This window comes from Cynocephalus volans, chromosome 2 (assembly GCF_027409185.1).
Source record: "Cynocephalus volans isolate mCynVol1 chromosome 2, mCynVol1.pri, whole genome shotgun sequence".
NCBI lineage: Eukaryota > Metazoa > Chordata > Mammalia > Dermoptera > Cynocephalidae > Cynocephalus > Cynocephalus volans.
Window position 1 is genome coordinate 157,146,802 of NC_084461.1, and position 20,883 is coordinate 157,167,684.

Consider the following 20,883-nt stretch of genomic DNA (forward strand, 5'->3'; position numbering starts at 1 on the left):
ACTACAGAAGATGAATTGCCCACACAGCTATCTAAGGCCAACTTTTCCATTTGACGCTGGATCCTAATTAAAGACTCCTTTCCTGCCATCATTTCCCCTGAATTAATTTTTCTCTTTTTTAGACTATTCCCATCAGCATACAAATATGCTAAATATTTCCCACATGGTTATTTCTAGACTTGTAAATCCTACTGTCTACTCAACATCTCCACTTGGTTATTTACTGGGCATCCTTAAATTATGTGCAAAACCAAATTGTTAATTTGTTTCTCCAAAGCTGCTCCTGCCACTCTCAAAAAACAAAGTCATCATTAACCTAGCTGCTTGAGGCAAAATCTTGATTTCACTCGTCTCCTCTTTCATACTTCAACAAATCCTGTAGTTTCATCTTTCAAAATCCTTCAAAATGTTCCCAAAACTGACATGACAACTTCTTCACCTCACAGCTACCACTATGATGCAAGCAAACATTAGATCCTGCTTGGAATAATGCAATAGCCTACTGCTTAGTCTCCTTGATTATATCTTTGCTACTGTCCCTCTACAGACTTTTTCCCACATAGCAGCCAGAGTTACATCACTCCCTTATTCTCAATCCCTCTAAGGCTTTTCATCATATTTACACTAACGTGCAAAAACCCCACGTGATTTGACTACTGCTTCTCTCTCTCTCTATTCCCCCTGTTGCATGTCCTAATTCAATTATTGTGGCTGACCTCCGGCTCTCAGAAATAAGCCAAATACAATCCTGCTTTAGGGCCTTTATATTTATTTCCTTTACATGGAATGACTATTTGAATATCACCTCAAGAAGTCTCCCTTGATCTTTCTGTTTAAAAGAGCTCCTCCCTTCCCCCCCTTCTCTGCTCCAGTCATTCTCCATCCCCTGGTTCTTGTCTCATTTTTCTTATGTGGGTTATAACACACTAAATAAATATCAACTGGATTGTCAGTAAAGAGACACAAATAATGTGGTAAAAATAACACAGTGATCTTCTGAATTACTCCAAAGGGCTCTCTAAGCAAAGTATCCTGCAATGGGCTTAGCCAGAAACCTGAGTCAAGGTTGCCTTCTCTCATCTTGACCTTCAGTCACAAAGTTTGATTCTCTTACCAAAAGATTCTCAAATCAGTCCACTTCCACTAACAATGCTTTATTGTCTGTCTCCCTGCTCATAGTTTCAATCCCTACAATCCATCTTCCACACTGTTCCACAAATAACTCGGGTCCAGCATTACCAGTGGCAGTACCAGGAAGCCTTCCCTGGCACAAGAAGGCCCCAAATCTCTAAATTCACACAGGACCCTATGTGCATACCTATGACACTACCTCTCACACAACATACTAATTATTGCTTTACCTGTTTATCTCCTCCCGCAGACTGTCTCTTAATCACTTCAGTATTCCACATTCTTGGCATAAAATTGACATTCAATATAAATGTATATTTAATAAATCTATTTGGCAAGGTAGTTTCTTATTCACAAGTTCAGTAGGGTATTTTCTTGGTTTTAAGAGTAACAGAATATTTTTATAACTTAGATGAAAATGTCTCTAGAGTCCAATCTGAAATAACTCTTGAAACAGAAAGACCCTATCTGTCTCATTCTATTCAATAAATAAATTGTTGTTTTCTCAGGTACTAGAGTTGCTAATCTTATTCTACTAGAAATAGCTTCTAATTCAAAAATCCTATATGACTATGTTGATAGTCCCTAAAAAGACAGGCATCACTTGTTCTATTCACAATGTCCAGGATACAATCCAAAATAACAACATATAAAGAGAATTTTAAAAATTTAAAATAGGAGAACAACAATTCAAATGACTACAGATTTGTTATCAGATATTATGGAGGCCAGAAGACAGTGGAACAAAATCTTTAAAGTGCTGAAAGAAAAGGAAAAAAAAAAAAACAAGACAAAACCTGTCAACCCAAAATTCTACATACAGTAAAAACATCCTTCAAGAATGAAAGTAAAATCAAGGAATTCTCAGATAATGAGAATGCTAAGGAAGTTTGTTACCAGTAGACTTATACTATAAGAAATGCTAAAGGCTTCAGGTGGAAGGGAGATGACTCTAGATTGACACTCAGATCACCAGGAAGAACTCAAAAGTATCAAAAGCAGTAAATATCTAGTAAACACAAAATACTATTTTCCTCTTGAGTTCGTTAAAATACACAGAACTGTTTAAAGCAAAAATTATAACACTGTGTTTTGGAGTTTGTAATGTATGAAGATGTACATGTGACATATGACAACTATTGCATAAAAGAAAGGGAGTATAAACACACAGTTTTACCATAAATTTTTAAACAATATATTGACTATGATATTGTATTTAGTATTCTGAAACATTTTTTCTTTTTTTAAAAAAGAAACATCTGAATATTCATGGAGGACTCTTTAGAATACAATACCAGCTTTTTGGGTTTTTTTTTTTTTTTTTTCCCTTTTTCTTTCAATTTTCTAATTGAAAAGCTGATAAGGTCAATTCTGATGAGATGAGATTTCATATCTACACTCAGAGGTGAAAGATTCTAGTACTCTGCTTTCCTGTAAGTGACTGAGGCCTCCATGGTCTCCTCAAACTTTCCTCCATGTGTATCCCATCTCTAAGCATTGAAGGCAGAGTGATAGCAATGAAGAAAAATGCTAGCTCTGGAGTCAGGCAGACCTAGGTGTGGACGTGGGCTTTGCTGCTTACTGACTGCCTAATACTGGACAAGTACTAAACCTCTCTGATACCAGTTTCATCATCAGTAAAATGGAGATAATAATAACTTGTCCTCTTAGGTAATTATAGTCCACACTGTGGCTCTAAGATAGTTCTAATGGAGATCAGTGATCTAATACTAATTCCTTGAGCTTTTTTCTCTTTTTAAAAATACTCTAGATGCCTGAATTAAGAAGTGTGACTAGATCATGAAGTGAGAGAACTTCTCTAAAATGGTTTTAAGCTGTTAATATTCCTTCAACACATAATGCTTTGGGTATAAACGCAGGTGTTAAAAAGAGCTATTTTATTTTCCAAGGAAGGAATAAGCACATCTGGAAGAAGAAAACTGCTAAAAGAAATCCTGAATCCTGGCTCTTCAGAACCAAGGCACAATGAACAGGAGTAACTGAAGCAAAGGCAAAGTCAATGTTAAGAGGAACAAGACAGGAAGAACAAAGGCACTGAGAACTCACGCAGCATGGATTGCAGTCAGTCTGCCATTTCATATGCCCCATCATACAACAACTTTATTAATGCTCCATAATGGAGCTGACATGAGGAAATGTTCCAAAGAAACATTGAATGAAAGTTGTTAGAAGACAACTGAGACCACGGGGGTGAGAGTGGGGGAGGACACACATTTCTACATTATCAGTCCAAGAGGAGAGATTTACATGCAGTATACCATAAGTCTGGGGTAGAGGTACTAGTCTAAGATTACATCCAGTAGCTAAGAGTTATAATGTTAGTACCATGGGCATTCAAATAAAATAATGGTCTCTCCAGAAAACACCAAACAGTTATTCAGTGAAGCCTATTAAAGATGAATCTACTTTATGGCCAGTAAGACCAAGTGCTCATGCTCTGTTCTTTTTTTTTTTAAAGATGACCGGTAAGGGGATCTTAACCCTTGACTTGGTGTTGTCAGCACCACACTCACCCAATGAGCTAACCAGCCATCCCTATATGGGATCCGAACCCACGGCCTTGGTGTTATCAACACCACACTCTCCCGAGTGAGCCACGGGCCGGCCCTCATGCTCTGTTCTAAAACATCCTTTTCTTAAATGTCTTTGCATTTTGTTTTAAAAGCTGTTCGTGTCATTTTGTTACTTGGTCAAAAAATACTTACCCATGAGGACTGCTCCTGAGCCAGGGTGGTGGGTAGCTAAGGGCCTCAGCCATACCCCCACCCCATCTGCATCAAGCCCAGCGATGACCACTGAGCCACCTCCAGAAACACCCTGGGCTCCTGAGCCGGAGCAGTGGGGGGCCAAGAGCCTTAGGTCACCTTACTCCCAACATCTGCAATCAGCCCAGTGATGATCACTGAGCCACTGCTGGAAACACTCTGAGTTCCCGAGCCAGGGCAGTGGGGGGTCAAAGGCTTCAGCCACACACCCCTGGCAACTGCATCCAGCCCAGCAACAACCAAGCTGCCACTGGAAGACCCCTGGTCTCCCCTGCCAGAATGAGGGGGGTGCCACGGGCCTCAACTATGCTCCTCTTCCTTCCTCCTCCTCCCACTCTGTTTCCCTCCCCTTTTCCTTCTCGCCCTTCCCCACCTGCTCCACAACATCTTAGAATGTAAAAAAAATAATAAATTTTTAAAAAACACTTCCCCAATGATAACAAATTATTAAGCACATTTTGTATAATTTGTTAAAGTCAAAAACTATAAACAACTTTATGAATATAAAGAATTTCTAACAGCATGTTAGATAAATACTTATGACATAATAATGGAGGGAGGCCAAATATAAATATATATATATATACACACATGGTCCTCCATATCTGTGGCTTCCACATTCATGGATTCAACCAATCTTCGATCAAAAATACTCAAAATAAATAAAGGGGGCACTGGACCGAACATGTACAAACTTTTTTTTCTTGTCATTTTATCCTAAACAATACAGTATAACAACTATTTGCATAACATTTACACTGTATTAGGTATTATAAATAATCTAGAAATGATTTAAAACATATGGGAGGATGTGCAAAGGTTGTGTGCAAATATATCAGGGACTTAAAGCTTCCTTGGATTTTAGTATCCAAGACAGGCCCTGGAACCAATCCCCCCATGATATCGAGGGACAACTCTGTGTGTGTGTGTATGTGTGTAAAAAATATGTATCAGAATCCCAATACTGGAGGGGGGGAATGCTTGTTCCCCTAAACTCCATAAAAAGCATAAAGAAATAAACTAAAATACTCACTAGTCAGTTTTATTTCTATCACTTTTGTATTCAGGGGGAAAAGTGTATTTTTAAATTCCCAGTTGCCTTGAAGATATGTTCCAATAACTTTAAATGTACCACTTTGGGCATCCAGTCTTTGCTGATCCCTGGACCAGGCCACCAACCTCCTCCTCCTATTTCTTTAGCTTCCTCCTCCCATCATCAATGGCACTGAATTCTTTATTCTTTCTACTTGCTGCCGTCCCCCCTTAATTCTGCATGGATTCCTATACTCTTCCCCATATCAGTGCCACTTCTGTTCACACCAATTACATCTTTCTGCGGGATCAGCACTGCTTCTTCTTCAAGAAATAAAAGCTTTGACAGTATTCACACAAGGAGGAGGCTGCTGTCCCAGGATGCATAAATCTGACAACTTGGTGAGAACTGATTGGTGAGTGGAAAAAACCTGGAAAGCACCTTTGAAGCAAAAAGCAAATCATTTACTAAAAACTTATATAAACTGATAAGAACAATACTAAGATCCCAATAGATGCTGGGGCAAACTTCAGAGAACAGTTCTTCAAAAAAGAAATGCAAATGGCATTTTTTTTTAAAAGAAAAAAATTTTCAACCTTACTACTAATCAAAGAAATACAAAGAAATACTACACTGACATGTCATTATCACCCGAAGTCCACAGTTTGCATTAAAGGTTCACTCTTGGTGTTGCACATTCTATGGGTTTGGATGAATATATAATCACAGGTATCCACAATCAGCATTACACAGAGTAGTTTCACTGTCCTAAGAATCCTCTATGTCCCACCCATTCATCCTTCCCTCCCACCAACCACTAATCTTTTTAATGTCTCAATTTTGCCTTTTCTAGAATGTCATATAGTCAGAATCTCACAGTATGTAGCCTTTTCAGATGGACTTATTTCACTTAGTAATATGCATTTAAGCTGCTTCCATGTCTTTTCATGGCTTGATAGCTTATTTCTTTGATTAGTAGTAGTATTTCAACTTTACTACTAATCAAAGAAACACATTTATTATTACCCACCAAATATGCCATGTTTTTTTAAAAAAGAATATTCCTCAGTATTTGGAATGGTGTGGCAAAAGGAAGACTCATATGTTGCTGGTGAGAATTGAAATGAGTATAACCTTTCTAGAAAGCAATCTTAAAACTTTATGCATATAATCTAGTAATTCTTTTAGTAATCCAATGTAAAGAAATAATTCTAATCAGAAATTCAGATAATTTACAGACTACAAGGTTCATTGCTATTTTAATAGAAAATAGCAATCTTCATAGAAAAAAAATAGGTTGAAAAACAATGCCCCAAATCAGAAGAATGATTAAATATGAAGCCTTCCCTTATCCCACCGATCAGTTAATCCCTTCTTCCTCTGTTGGTAGTTAGTGCCTCTATTTCAGCCTTCAAATGAGTTATATTACACTTAGTCATGCCCAAGTTGGTTTCGCTCACTGAACTATAAATTTTCTGAGTACAAATTTGAGGTACCATTCAGCTCTGTATCATATCTCTTACCACCTCTTGAACTTCCCCTCCTCACCCCCAGCATCTAGCAAAATATTCACTAATAGCAGGACATAAAAACTTTTTGTTAAATTGAATCACTGTAAAAAGCAAATAATCAATGACTTCAGAGACAGTATAATTTTATCAAAAAAAAAAAAGACACACACACACACATAAAAGATACTAATAAACATTAAATTTAGAAATGACTCAATTTAACCCTAATCTAGAATAAGCTCAATTCCATGAGATTGCAGGGATGAGTATTAGATCAAGGTAGTCAGAATCAGCAATCATGTCCTTTACCCTTTCTCCTTCTTCCTGCCTGGAACACAGATATAAAGTCTAGAGATGCAGAAGCCATCTTGAAATCATGAGTCAAGCAGCCACAAATTTAGGATTGTGGAGCCAAAAGGCAAATGCCTAAGTCCTCCATTACATCACCAAGCTACAGTCTCACTCCAGACTTGTTATGTGAGAAAAAGATATCCCATGTGTTAATAGTGCTTTCTGTTACTGTGACACAGAATTTTCTGAAAGATACTAATAGAATTTCTGATACATACTAGTAGGGTTCTCCTTTACTTGTTCTGACTTGTAAACGATACATACCCATCCACTTGGTTACAGTGACTAGATGAGGGGTGGACACTTGAATCTAGTAAGTCCTATCAGAGTCTTTCTCTAGACTGACCTTTCTCCTGTGTCAGAAGAAAGAACTCCTCCTCTTGATTAAAAGCTAAAAATCTATGGCTTCCTGCCACTTAAAAAGAGCCTATCTGTTGAACAGAGACAAGTAGAGTCAAAAGATGGAGAAAGACATCATCTGAGCTCCTAGATTCAGCTCTTCCCGAACCCTAACCACTTCACAATTACTACCCCAAACTAACTTCTCTTCTTTGCTAAAGGTTACTGAAATTATATTTCTAACACTTGTATCCAAGAGTCCTATATGCTACAGTGGGGTGAACACACAAATAATTCTTTTAGAGTTGAAAAACACTTTGCCCCATATTAACCTCATAACTCGAGTTACATGTGTCATTCTCCAACAGATTACTGTTTTCTTTCATAATGCCCATGCTACAACCACACTGAATTGCTTGTTATTTCCTGTGCACCATTCACATTTTTCTATTTATGTCATTTTTGCTCATGTTCTCCTACATTAATGCCCTTCCCTCTCAATCTCTAATCACATTTCCTCTGAAACACCACAGGATTTTATCTGTATGTCTCTTAGTAGTTTTGAACTTGTATTCATTATTCATGTGAACTGTAATCTCAGTGAGATCAGGCCCTATGTTTGATTTGTGTATTTCCCCAAGGGTCAGTCTGTTTCCAAAATTCATGTTATTTTTATTAAACCTATGTTATTTTGCAATTGTTAACACCTCAATAGTTAGTTGCCAACAGCAATACACTGAATCTAATCATTCTGGATACCACAAAAGCCACATTAATACAAGTGAGAAAACTGAATGGGGTACAAACTACATTCAGATAGGCAAATGCAGGTATATAAAATAGAAAAAGTCCAACTGTCAAATTTAAGAAATGTGTCTGTCTTAGAGATGTTCGGGTCCTACAGATTTTTTCTGAGTCACCCAAGTCAAGCCTATTCTAGGCCTCAGTCCTTCTCTGTTAGCTCTCACATATATCTATAAGAAGGATCCCTATCTCTCCCCACCCACCATTATTTTACCAAGATATATCCCTGAAGAGAAAATCCATGCCTGACAGTATCCTGACTCTAAGCCATAACCCTCAATCTAGACCCAAAGTACACACAATTAATGCCTTAAGCTTGCCTAATTCTTCTGTAATCTATTTCTCATCAATTTATTCTTACCTCTTTGACTCTTATGCCTTGCCTTTCATCTTTTCATTAGTTATATCAATTATGCATATACTTTATATGTTAGCACACAGAAACACACACCTCAGAAAGACCACATAGACAGGAAAGGTGAGTCAATAATAATAGCAGCTACCATTTATTAAATATCTATCACGTGTAGGCATAGTGCTAGGTACTTTATAAAGTATCTCTGTTTTTCATTGTAATCCTGATACTGTCAGACTAATTTTACAAGCAAGAAACCTGATCCTGAAAGAGGTAGGTAAGTTAACTTGTCAAATACTATCCAACTGGCCAATATTACAGCTGACATTCAAGTGCAGATCTGTCTAGCTCTAAAGCCCATGTTTCTCCCACTCTATCATACTGCCAAAAATAAAACACTGACTCTATTCTCCCAGCTTTTGTCCCCCACCCCAATAATCTACTGTCTATACAGCAGCCAGAGTTATCTTCTGTTTAAATATTAATTCTTTATTCAAATCCCTCCCAAGGACTCCTCCCTTGCTCAAAAGAAAAGCCAAAGTCCTTAATATTGCCTAAAAGCGCCCTGTGATCTGTCCACCTGCCCCCCCCCTTCACCCAGTTACACCTTTGATCTTATTATTTATCTCTCCTTCACTTACTCCACTCCAGCCTGCTCACACCTAAGGGTCTTTGCATTTACTGTTCCCTCTGCCTGTAATACTCTCTCCTCCCCACCTCTAGATCCTCTTAGCTTATTCCCTCACTTCCTTTAGGTCTCTACTCAAATGTCACCTTCTAAATGGGACATTCCCTGACTACCTATTTTATTTTAATTTATTTTATTAATTAATTAATTTATTTTTTTGGTCTTTTCGTGACCGGCACTCAGCCAGTGAGTGCACCGGCCATTCCCATATAGGATCCGAACCCACGGCGGGAGCGTCGCCGCGCTCCCAGCGCCGCACTCTCCCGAGTGCGCCACGGGCTCGGCCCCTGACTACCTATTTTAAATTGCTATCTCCTAACCTCAGTACTCCCTATCCCCCTCTTATGCTGCTTTATTTTTTTTTTCTCCAAAATACTTATCATCACTTGACATAATGTATATTTATTTGTTTACTGTCTATCTCCTGCTACCAGAATATAAGCTCTATGAAAACAGAAACTTTATATTTTATTCACTGTATCTGGTAATAATAGGTACTTAATAAATATTTATTGAATGAGTAAATGGGGAGCTTTATTCTTCCTAGGTTTTTAAATAAAAATGGTCTCAAATACAAAAAAGCAAATGCAAAAGCCATCTGCCTTCGTTGTAATCTAGGTCAACTTAGCCAATCTTCTCCCCTCGAACAATCCCTTTGAAGAACATTCCCTCTAATTTTTTCATAGTTCTAAATAGACAGCCATGTCACTGAGCAACAAACTGAGCAGACTGAGCCAACTTAACCAGAGTGTAGTATTATAATCAAATAAAACTTATAGCCAAGTTAATCAGACACATATTTAATGATATGCATAATTGTTATTGTGCTCATAGTAACTAGACATAAATGGTAGATGCTTCATGTAAATTACTCTAATTACTATTTCTTTTACACAGCCAAACCAAGCATGTCTAGGATCAGCTTCAGGGGAAAACAGGAAAGAGGGGAAAGATGGATACTTAACTCTGGAAGGTAAGTCCTCTCTTACGTCACACCTTAGGCACTGGTCTAATGGTCTCCCAGCCTGGGTTATGTGGCTTCAAGAAGAATAACTCTTTCCCTTCCCCAGTGGGAGAAGCCTCCTTTTACCAAAGGTTAAAAATGAGGTTGGAGGCCTGGCCTCTGCGTACAGTCATAAAGCTGAGAGGAACCAGAATAATCACTAACTTTTGCCTCTGGCAAGAAAGATGGGGAGAGACAAGCTGCTGGGGAAACCAAATAAAGAGATCAAACCTACAGAGGACCTTCTGTATGCTAGGCATGCTAGTAGGCACTTCACATAATTCCTTTCTAATTACTTCCCCAACCTATCTGTACCCCTAAACTCTGTTCCCAGGAAAGTAGAGAAGTAAGCAGAGAATAGAATGGTTCCAGTGAGGACTCCCTGCTCCAAACTCTCTCTCATAAGGCCTAAAATGTCACTAGAGAAGGTGATTTAGGTTAACAAGCTAACACTACAATGAAGATTAAGAGGAAGCTTTTTTGTTTAGTGGCCATTTCCTTGCTTCCTATCTTACCCAAACTCATAGGTGGGTAAAGGGCCCCCTACCTTCCTATGGGTTTATTCAAACAATAGGTTAAGACCAACCTCTCTAGGACATCATCCCTATTCACTGAAGCTCTCCTCTCTCCCATTGCAGTTACTGTCAGGTACCCTCACTTGGGTACACAATTATTCACTTTTTGTCATCTTGTAATTAATTTCTTAGGTAAATGCTTATTTCCCCCATTGAGGCTGCAAGCTCCTTGATGAGAGAAATCTCGTCTTAAACTCCTTTAGTAATCCACATAAGGCCTAGCACCATTTAAAACAAACAAAAAAAAAGTGTTCCATATGTAATTGGAGAAATTAAAGGTAAATAGGAAGTAAAATAGGAACTAGAAAGGAATCAAATTTCTAGTTCTAGGTAGAAAAGTTAGCATTGAATAGAAGGATGTATTCTACATTTGCCTTTATTATACTTCTCAACTAGTGTTTATAACAAAATTCCCTACGAAAAAGAAGGTGTGACTGTCATTCAGAATATAGCAGACATCTTCAGATGGAGGTCTGAGACATCTGGATCAGAGCTATAAGACACATAGTGCCAAGAATATAAGGACTTCCTATTATATCAGAAAACAAATTAACATCTATTATGTCTGAAAGTCTTCAAGACCCAAAGTATAAGTCCAATTGAGCAATATTAGACAGGGTCACTGACCCTGGACCAAACAGAATAAGGAGAACCTGAAAGGCTCTCCCTGAATGAGTGACAATAGTAAGTCTCAGTTTACTTTGCCCACCTGATGGTGTCAGTTTCTCAACAAGTTCAATGAGAACAACCTGGTTCTGGTGGCATAAGCCTCCGTTTGGTTAGAAAAAAATTCAGAAACAAGCCTGAATCAATGTCAACAGCAAGTATTTGGGGATGTAAGTTCCCCTGTCCCACCATACTCCAGAAAGGAAGAACAGGCTTAAAAACAAATATCATGCAGCTGAAAGATATCTGACACTAATGAATGCCAAAACTTCCAGTTTAAGCACAAACTAGCAGAGTTCAGTATGGTAAATGTCAATAGGAGCTACTCTATACTACTCTTTACCTAATAATTCGGACCTGAACGAGGTCATCTATTCCTAGAGCTCAAAGGGGCATTCATCTTCTCAAACTCATTTATTTCTGGACCTCAATGTTAAGTAAGTTATTGACTCAGATGACTAACATTAGCTGTTGTTACGTGTGCTTGGAGAGAGAGACAAGATAGTCTCTTCCCTTTCTGGTCACCAAATGCTCAGCTCCAGAATTCTTTCAGTCACTGGAATGCTCAGCTTAAAAAAAAAAAAAAAAAAAAAATTCAGACTAAAGAGCAACGTCAAATTAAAACTGCATTTAGATTCCAGTCCTTCAGTGCTCTTCCATTAAAAGGATTTGATGGCCAGATTTAGGTCCTCAACTTTAATAGTATTTAAAAGACTACAATACTATGAATAAAGCGCCTTAAAAATGATTACAAAATCTTTGATCTAGTAATTTCACTACTGGGGATTATAACAGTTCTTCTTGAGTACTTACTATGTGCTAGGTATTGTGCTAAGCACTTTCCTTAAAATATCTTATTTAACCTCACAAAAACTGAACAAGGTAATTACAATTATTTGACAGATGCATAAAGGTAAGCTTGGAAACTAGCACAGGGTCACACATTAGTAAGTAACAGATGTGGGACTCAACTTTAAAGTGATTGGACTCTAGAGCCTATTTTTTTTACTACCACCCTACACTAGGAACAGAACCTTGGGAAATAACCCAAAAATACAGCAGCAACTTTAGGCATAATAGGCTCAAGTGTCATATAATTATAATATGGCAACATGAAGCATTTTAAAGATGCAATAATTAAGTAAAGAGAGGCAATCCAGATTACAGAATATTAATGTAGGCATTAAAAACGTGTTTACAAATAACTCAGTGACATGGGAGAAATTTTATGCTATAAATAGAAAGAGCAGAATACAACACTTTACAGTCAGATCTCAACTATGTAAAAAATATATCTGCACATGGAGAGATTGAAATTTACTGTTAAATAAAAAAGGCAAGCTGCAGAATAATACATATGGTATGGTCCCATTTATGTAAACAGTACTGACTAATTTTAAGTATTCAATAAATGTAAGCCATTGTTATTATCATTATCATTATTATTATTATTACAATGAACATGTATTACTTTATAATCAGAAAAAAACAACAAATTTATTAAATTGCAAGTTTAGGTACTTCCTTATTTAATAACTAACAAGTATATTACTTCAAGAAAATTAAATAACATATACCTTTTCTTTCTGGCAATCTTAACTTATAAAATACTTCACAATTATACAATTTCAGATTTAAATACACCTAAGTTACAGAAACCAAGTAGCACTGAGAACATGCAACACTTTCAATTATCTAAGGATTACATTCAGCACAGAGGACCAGAGAGAGCTGTGCATAAACTATTATATTTAGAATTTAGGGCTGGCTAGTTATCTCAGTTGGTTAGAGCATGGTGCTGATAACATCGTGGTCCAGGTGTTAGGGTCCAGGGTTCAATCCCTGTACTGGCCAACTGTACGTTAGAATTTTTTCAGCTATTAGTTATCTCTAGGTAGAATTTCTATTTAAGGGGGAAAAAAACCCAACAAAAACTAACAACGCACTAGGGACTTATCTTGAATGAAAAAATGGGCAACTCTAAAACTCAGTTGCTCAAGTTCCACAGGAGTCTCAATATTTTAATATATAAAACAAAATGCAAGGTCCACTGCATTGTACTGATTTGTTGGCCTGCCTATTGCAAAGAATAAGTTGAGATATTAAAAGATAAAAGACTTTTCCTTCCCCTTCTCCTGAGGTATGTGTAACAAGATAGTATACCTGCCAAAAGTAATAAAGAATATGAAAGTACAAGAAAATTAATTAGATAGAAAAAAAAAGAGAGGAACAACAACTTTAACTTTGATGAAGAGCTGTCTGTTTTCCTTGCATTGCATTATTATACAGGATTACAAAACCACTACACAAAGAAAAGTAAGAGTTTGTCCTGATGAGGCTTTACCTGTATCTTGTCCCATCAGACCATTGCAGTACATGGCATGTCGCTCAATCTTTGTAAGTGGGAAGCCTTGGTCACACAGTGGGCAGAATACCTGGGTATTGGATGAGAGGGTGGAAGTAGGTATTTCTTTCTCAGCATCATCCCTGTTACCAACCTAAAGAACATGACAAACAGCAACTGTAATACCTTTAGTTTATAAAATATCTTTTCCCCCAAAGAACTGCAAGAGACTCCAACCCATATATCATTTACTTTTAAAGAGACAATACTAATCAAAGAGTTTACCAAATTCAGGACTAAAGACTGGAAGATACTGCTAATATAGTTAATACTTATTCAGTGCCTGCCAACTATGACTAAGCACTCTGCATGTATTATTCATTTAATACTAAAAAATCTTACAAAGATTATTAACACATCCTTTCTTACACACGAGAAAAGTGTTGTCCAAAACAGTAAAACAACTTGCACAAAGTCACAGAACAAATAAGTGGCAGAGTTGAAATTCAAACCAAAGACTATGGCTCCAAAATTTGAGTGCACTGACCTCTACCACACTGCAAGATACTGTCCTCATTTCAACAGTGCACTACATTTGCTGTGTTCCACATTTTGTATATCAACAGCATATACTAAAGACACTTTTTCAATCTCACTTAAGAACTGTGTTCATTCTAAGTGACTTTAAGACATAAGCAGTTAGAAAACAAAAGAGCTATAAGCCAAAAGCAGCACAACCACAATTTAAGTTAAGAACCTAAGTCTGTAGACCAATAAGACATAACAGCTCTTGTGTTTTATTTGTGACTTTTTGGACTTAAAGAGGAAACTACAACCCAAGTATTTAAGGAGGCTCAAAGAAAAGTAATTAGTTAAAACAATCAATTCTGCCAAAGCCACTCTTAAACCTTCTCTTACTCCTCTCAATGTTTTATAGTCATCATTTCTCCTATAGTTGCTGGTATCTAAGAGGCAGTTTTATTCTACCTGTACAGGTTGGTCAGAGCCAAGAACTCTGCAGTGATTAATTCAACAGTATGCGTGAGCACTGCAGCACTACTGCCAAACACTTGCTTCAAAGGACAGAATGTCCTATTCAATCAATGTGAAACTGTCCTGCATTGCTACTGCTTCCATTTAAGAGCAAGGAGGGCTGGCTAGTTAGTTTAGTTGGTTAGAGCGTGGTGTTATAACACCAGTGTCAAGGGTTCAGATTCTCTTACGGGCCAGCCACCAAAAAAAAAACAAAAACAAAAAAACCAAAGAGCAAGGAGCACATGGGCTATCATTACACCCTACTACGGGGGGGAAACAATAAAACCTCTTCTGATACAAGAATAAAACATAACCAAAACTGCAATGGGTAGATACTTTGACTTCTGAGGCAACTGGGGTTTTTGGGGGTTTTTTTGGTCTCTAAGCTTAAGTCATCCCTAAAATCTACTACTTGTGAGTGTGAGTGAGCAGAGAGAAATAGACCATTTAATACCAAATCAAACAGTTTCTACAACTGCCAGAAAATGTCCTGTTTTTAACACACCTGCCTTTTACTAAAAAGACATACTCTAAAAGGGGAAAAATAGAAAGATGAGAAGGAACTAACAGTGCTTGAGTTCTTATACTATGCCAGGCTCCACCAAGTATTTTCCATACCCATTCCTCACAACAGCCCAACTGGACACAGTTGTCACTAGCTCCAGTATTACAAAAGGGGACATTCAGGCTTGGAAAGGCAAAATGACCTACTGATCACAAAATCACACATGTTCAATCTAATCTCAAACACAGGCCCGTTTGGCATCAAAACCTTCAGTATTTCCATTCTACTGTTTTGTGACAGAAGCAAAAAGCCCTACATTCCATTTTGTGTCTGGAAGCTGAACCTGCCAAGTACTGGGAGACTAACTGGTTCTATATTCTTCCACAGTAGGTGAGGAAAGTCAAGTGGGTCTGAAAGTTCTAGGTGCTATTTATTCCAAGCTTAGTCACTGAGCTTCTCACTTCCTTTGTTCATAAATCTCAAGGAAAAGTTGTCAAAAGTTGCAAGCTACTCGAGCAGAGAGGGGAAAAATCAATATATCCTAAAATTTGCAAGTAATCTTGAGTTACTGAAAGTGGCAACTGAACAGTTACTTGGCTTTCTAAAGTTCACTAAGCACAGGAATGTTATATGACGTGAATGTTACTGGTGCTTTAGCACTATACTCCATTGTACTCATCACCAGCTTTATAAAATACAGAGAATGGGGCCGGCCCCCTGGCTCACTTGGGAGAGTGCGGCACTGGTAGCAACAAGGCCGCGGGTTCGGATCCTATATAGAGATGGCCGGTGCGCTCACTGGCTGAGCGTGGTGCAGACCACACCGTGCCGAGGGTTGCAATCCCCTTACTGGTCGGGGGGAAAAAAAATGCAGAGAATGTACCTTCAACTATCAATGTATTCAAGAGGGAGAAATCTGTCTATTATTGTCTCATTGTGAATATAATACCACTTCCAACTACCTTCAGAGGCAACCCAGAAGGTTTCTGAACATTTTTATATTAAAATAAGATATTTTCTCCAGCACCATCAAAAAAAGCCTATTTAAATATTAACTACTCTGGAGGAAACTCAAGGGGGAAAATACAAGCAAAGTAGCTGTTATTAGAATCATGCAGTCAGGGTCTCTGCAAAGCTGCTTCTACTTTTAAAATAACTATATACCTATTTCTCAAAAGAGGTACTCAGACACTGAATCTTGATCTGTTAAAAGGTTAGTGGTCCTTGTCTTCTGGCCTCAAAAGAAACCTCACCTTCAGAAACACACCCAGTGAAAATAAAAGCATGTCCTGCAAATCACCAAGTCCTCTACCCCTGCCCCATCCGCTCTATGTGTAGCTTAGAAAGCTGTTTGTTTAGATCTTTCCCCTCTTACCCTAGGATTCTTAATGGAGTTTACTTAAAAACTAACTGATTAAACTAGCTGTTTGACTCTGAATAACTTCCATTAACTCCTCTGAGAACGGACTTTCTATGTGAGACTCCAATTAAGGGAAACTCTCATGCAAGATATTCAGAAAACATTATTTCCAAATAAACCTAACTAATGTGGGAAATCAAAAGGGACTACAGTTCTGCCATGAGTATTCCAAATACCTCAAATAATGTCGAGCAATTCTCTGTCATTTGTAAGATAATATCACTGAACAGCCACAATATATTATAAATAGCAGTAAAATAATTGTTTCTATATGCATATTTCTACTTGTGCCAAATCTGCTATGTGTTTTATATTCTTTATCTAATTTAATCTTCAGATCAACCCAGTAAAATAGGTATCTTTGCCTCCATTTTATATATGACGAAATGAAATTCAGAAAAGCATTCCTCTTCTGTGCTCCCCTAGTGCCCTAGGAATCTATCATCATATATGTCAGACCACATTATAATTACAGATGCTCCTCAACTTACAACGGGGTTACATTCCGATAAACCCATCATAAATTGAAAATATCGTACATCAAAAATGCATTTAATACACCTAACCTACCTAACACCATAACTTAGCCTAGCTAAACACCCTCAGAACACTTACATTAGTTTACCTTAAACATGCTCAGAACACTTATATTATTAGCCTACAGTTGGGCAAAATCATCTAACACAAAGCCTATTTTATAATAAAGTGTTGAATATCTCATGAAATTTATTGAATACTATATTGAAAGTGAAAAACAGAATAGTCGTACGGGTACTCAAAGTATCATTTCTACTGAATGTGTATTGCTTTTGCATCACTGTAACATTAAAAAATCATAAGTCAAACCATCATAAGTCAGAGACTGTATCTGTTTATGCATCTGTCTACTCCCTTACCAGGACCCTTTGAGGGTAAGAATTGTCTTTTTCTTATTTATATTCACATCCTAAGAGTCTAAAACAGTGATTAGCACAAAGTATACAAACTATAAATAACTGCCTCATAACTGAATAAAACGATTTATTAATTTGCCCAAAACATCACAAAGTGATAGGGCTGAGATTCAAAGCCATGTCTTCTAATTCCAATGTTTAAACTCCTTGCACTACACCATACTACCTTTCAATAAACAACAAATTTTAGCACAAAGAACCCTATACACAGATTCCAAAGGCAAGAGTCCACACTCTTTATGGTTCTATCTTTGTGCACATAAAATATTCAATGCCATCTTTCTAATAAGTGGCTTGTATCTAGTAAGTGATTACTCAATGACTTAAAAACTACAGTAGCTATAACTTCTTTTAGTGGAAATTTCTTAGACTATTTACAGACATCCACAGATATCAGCAAACAGCAACACTAAAAAGAGGACAGTCAATGTGAGAAAGGCTATATACAATTCCATCTATCTGATGTGTAGTAGTGCAGACATGTACAGTATGAATTCTAGATAGAGTTCATGCTCTTTGACCCAAACAAAAAATAGTCTTCCTTGCAGTCATGCATGGGTAAGAAATCAGCCTTGATTAATTAACTAAAGGCTTGTAGGGATTCTTCTGTATGTTAGGACGACTGTGTTAATAATACTGTTTCTCCATTCCCATTTAGAAGGTTCTGTTTGCTGCCTGGGAAAAGGACTAAGGCCATTTTGACATTATCTAGTAGGATCTGTCCTCTGTTCTCTGTGGCATCAGGGAAACTTGGTCTGTCAGTTGTGACAGATCAGGTTCCACAGAACCAAGTGGTGTGCATGATTCATGAAAGCAGAATTTCTACCCAGTTACCTGAAGTACAGAGACTAGGGAGGGGATCTAACTTCTACTACAAAAACTTCAGAAGAACCTAGAATATAAGAACCCAGAATATAAAACGGACTAAGAAAATTAAGTCTTTTTTAAGGTGCTCAGATAGGACAGTATAACAAATGTAACCAAAATCTTTTATTTACACAAAAGAATTCATTTAATTCTCAGGCTGCTTTTCACAGCAAGAGAGTTTAAAGATTTTAAATTCTTTAAAAGAATTCCTGCTAGCTAATTTCTCAGAATCAACATGAAAAATACACACTGAGAATCTTAACTAGAAGTATGAACTTGCATCAATCAGCTTGGTGGTTGTTGACAGGTATGCAAAGTTAGGAAAGGTAATGATGCAAATAGAGATTTGCTTATTTTATCATGCAGCTATCTTGACTTTGCATTTCTGATCACATCTAGAAATTAGGGATGAAAGTTATGTTTATGTCATAATATAAATATAGAGATTTTTTTCCCCAAGATTGTACCTCTCTGTTATTTATCAGTATATAATGGAAAATGCCCTAACTTTGAAGATAAATCTGTGTTCGAATTCTAGTTTTACCATTATTAGCAGCATGAATTAGAGCAAATTACTTAAACATCCTAAGCCTTTGTTTCCCCATCTGTAATAGAAATAATAATGCATATAAAAGTACTTAAGAAATGGAAACTGTTATTCTTAGAAACAGTGCTAAACTGGTAATTGTAAGAATCTGTCCCTGAGATAAGTGTCCCAAAAGCTAAAACCCTCTTTCACCTGAATCTTTTCAGCCAAGGTCAATGTTGCATCAGAGAGAGGACTACCAACAGAAAGAAACCACTGAGAAAAATTACAGAGGAGAATATTCACCTCCTTTTCTGCCACTATTTTTCTTACTTCCTCTGGGGTCTCTCTGCTACCTGGAGAGACTTCTCCTTCAAGGTCAAGAGTTTCAGGGGAACTTAGCTGTGTCTCTGTAATTAAAAAAGTTAAAATCTCATTAATTTTCATTTTGTAATTTCATAGTAAAAAAAAAAAAACCTACGTTCCCTAAAATTCAGGGTATAATAATGCTGCAGTGGCGAAACAGATCTAGTTTGTTTCTTCTTAAAGCTTTATTGAGGCATAATTCACACACAACAGAATTTACCAATTTTCAGTATACAGTTTGATGGTTTTGATAAACATATACCATTTATACACGGTACCATACATAATGCAACCACCATCACAATGCAACCACCACCACAATGGCCAATTTTGCAATGACCAATCCATTTTATGTTCCTATAATTTTGCTTTTTCCAGAATGGCATATAAATGGAACATAGCATGTAGTCTTTTGTGTTCAGCTTCTTTTACTTAGTATAATGTGTCTGAGACACATCCATGTTGCTACATATATCAGTAGCTCATTCCTTTTTTATAGCTGAGTAGTATTCCATTGTATGAATATATCACAGTTTGCTTATCCATTCACCCATTGATCCATTGGCTTATTTCCAGTGTAGTTCTACTTTTAAAGTATGTTAATTTTGACAAAAAACAAAAACCTGTTAGTGCTGAAGTTAAAGGGAAGATTAGAGAAAACAGAAATTGGGACGAGAAATCGAATATACGTTCTAGACAAAGATATGCCTTTAATATATTCTTTAAGCAGTATCTGTTAATCCAACAAATATTAGTTGAACAAGTCAGGTATTGTACTAGCTGCTAGTAATACGGAGATGTAAGATGGGGTCTCTTGTCATCTACTTAAGGGGCCAGCAAACTATATATAGCTCATGGGCCAAACCCAGCCTGCTGCCTGTTTTTGTAAATAAGGTTTCACTGGAACATAGCCATGTTCATTCATCTATATACTGCCTATGGCTGCTTTTGCACTAAAATGGAAGAGCTAGGTAGTTTCAACAGACTGTATGGCCCACAGAGCCTAAAATATTTACTATCTAATATTTTATTTAAAAAAAAAAAAGTTGGTCAGCCTCTTTTCTAGACACCTTTCACTTAATATAACAAAAGAACAGTAATTATACTTCAGAAAACAATAAATCTGGAAAAGAAATGTTATGGACTGAATGTCTGTGTCCCTCTCAAACTTCATATGCTGAAATCCTAACGCCCAACGTGATGGTATTAGGAAGTGAGACCTTTGGGAGTTAATGAGGTCATGAGAATGGAGCCCTCAAGAATGGGACTAGTGCCTTTATAAAGGGACCACAGAGAGCTAGCTCACTTGCCCTCTTTCCGCCATGTGAGGACACAGTGAGGAGGTGCCATGTATGAACAAGGAAGTAGGCTCTCACCAGACACCAAACCTGCCCACACCTTGATCTTGGACTCCCCAGCCTCCAGGCTGTGAGAAATAAATTTCTGTTGTTTATAAGCCACCTAATCTACGGTATTTTGTTATAGCAGCCCAAACTAAGATAAGAAAGTTATCTCAGAACACAAATCCAGTAAGTTCTCTGTTGTCTGACACTGTATATTTAACTGGCAGTTTTGTGCTTCGCAAATATAATGAAAAGCCTATGTTGGACAAATAAACCACCTGG

General features: G+C 37.2%; 1 protein-coding gene across 1 annotated transcript in view; it reads right to left on the reverse strand.

Annotated features, from left to right (window-relative positions):
• The window catches only part of UIMC1 (ubiquitin interaction motif containing 1), a 143,939-nt gene that overhangs the window by 27,786 nt on the left and 95,270 nt on the right, over positions 1 to 20,883 (reverse strand). Inside the window, exons 9-10 of the mRNA XM_063086343.1 lie at positions 19,199 to 19,302; positions 13,587 to 13,740 (exon numbers count right to left, since the gene is read on the reverse strand). Coding sequence (XP_062942413.1) covers positions 13,587 to 13,740; positions 19,199 to 19,302 — 258 coding nt within the window. The remainder of the gene's footprint in view (positions 1 to 13,586; positions 13,741 to 19,198; positions 19,303 to 20,883) is intronic.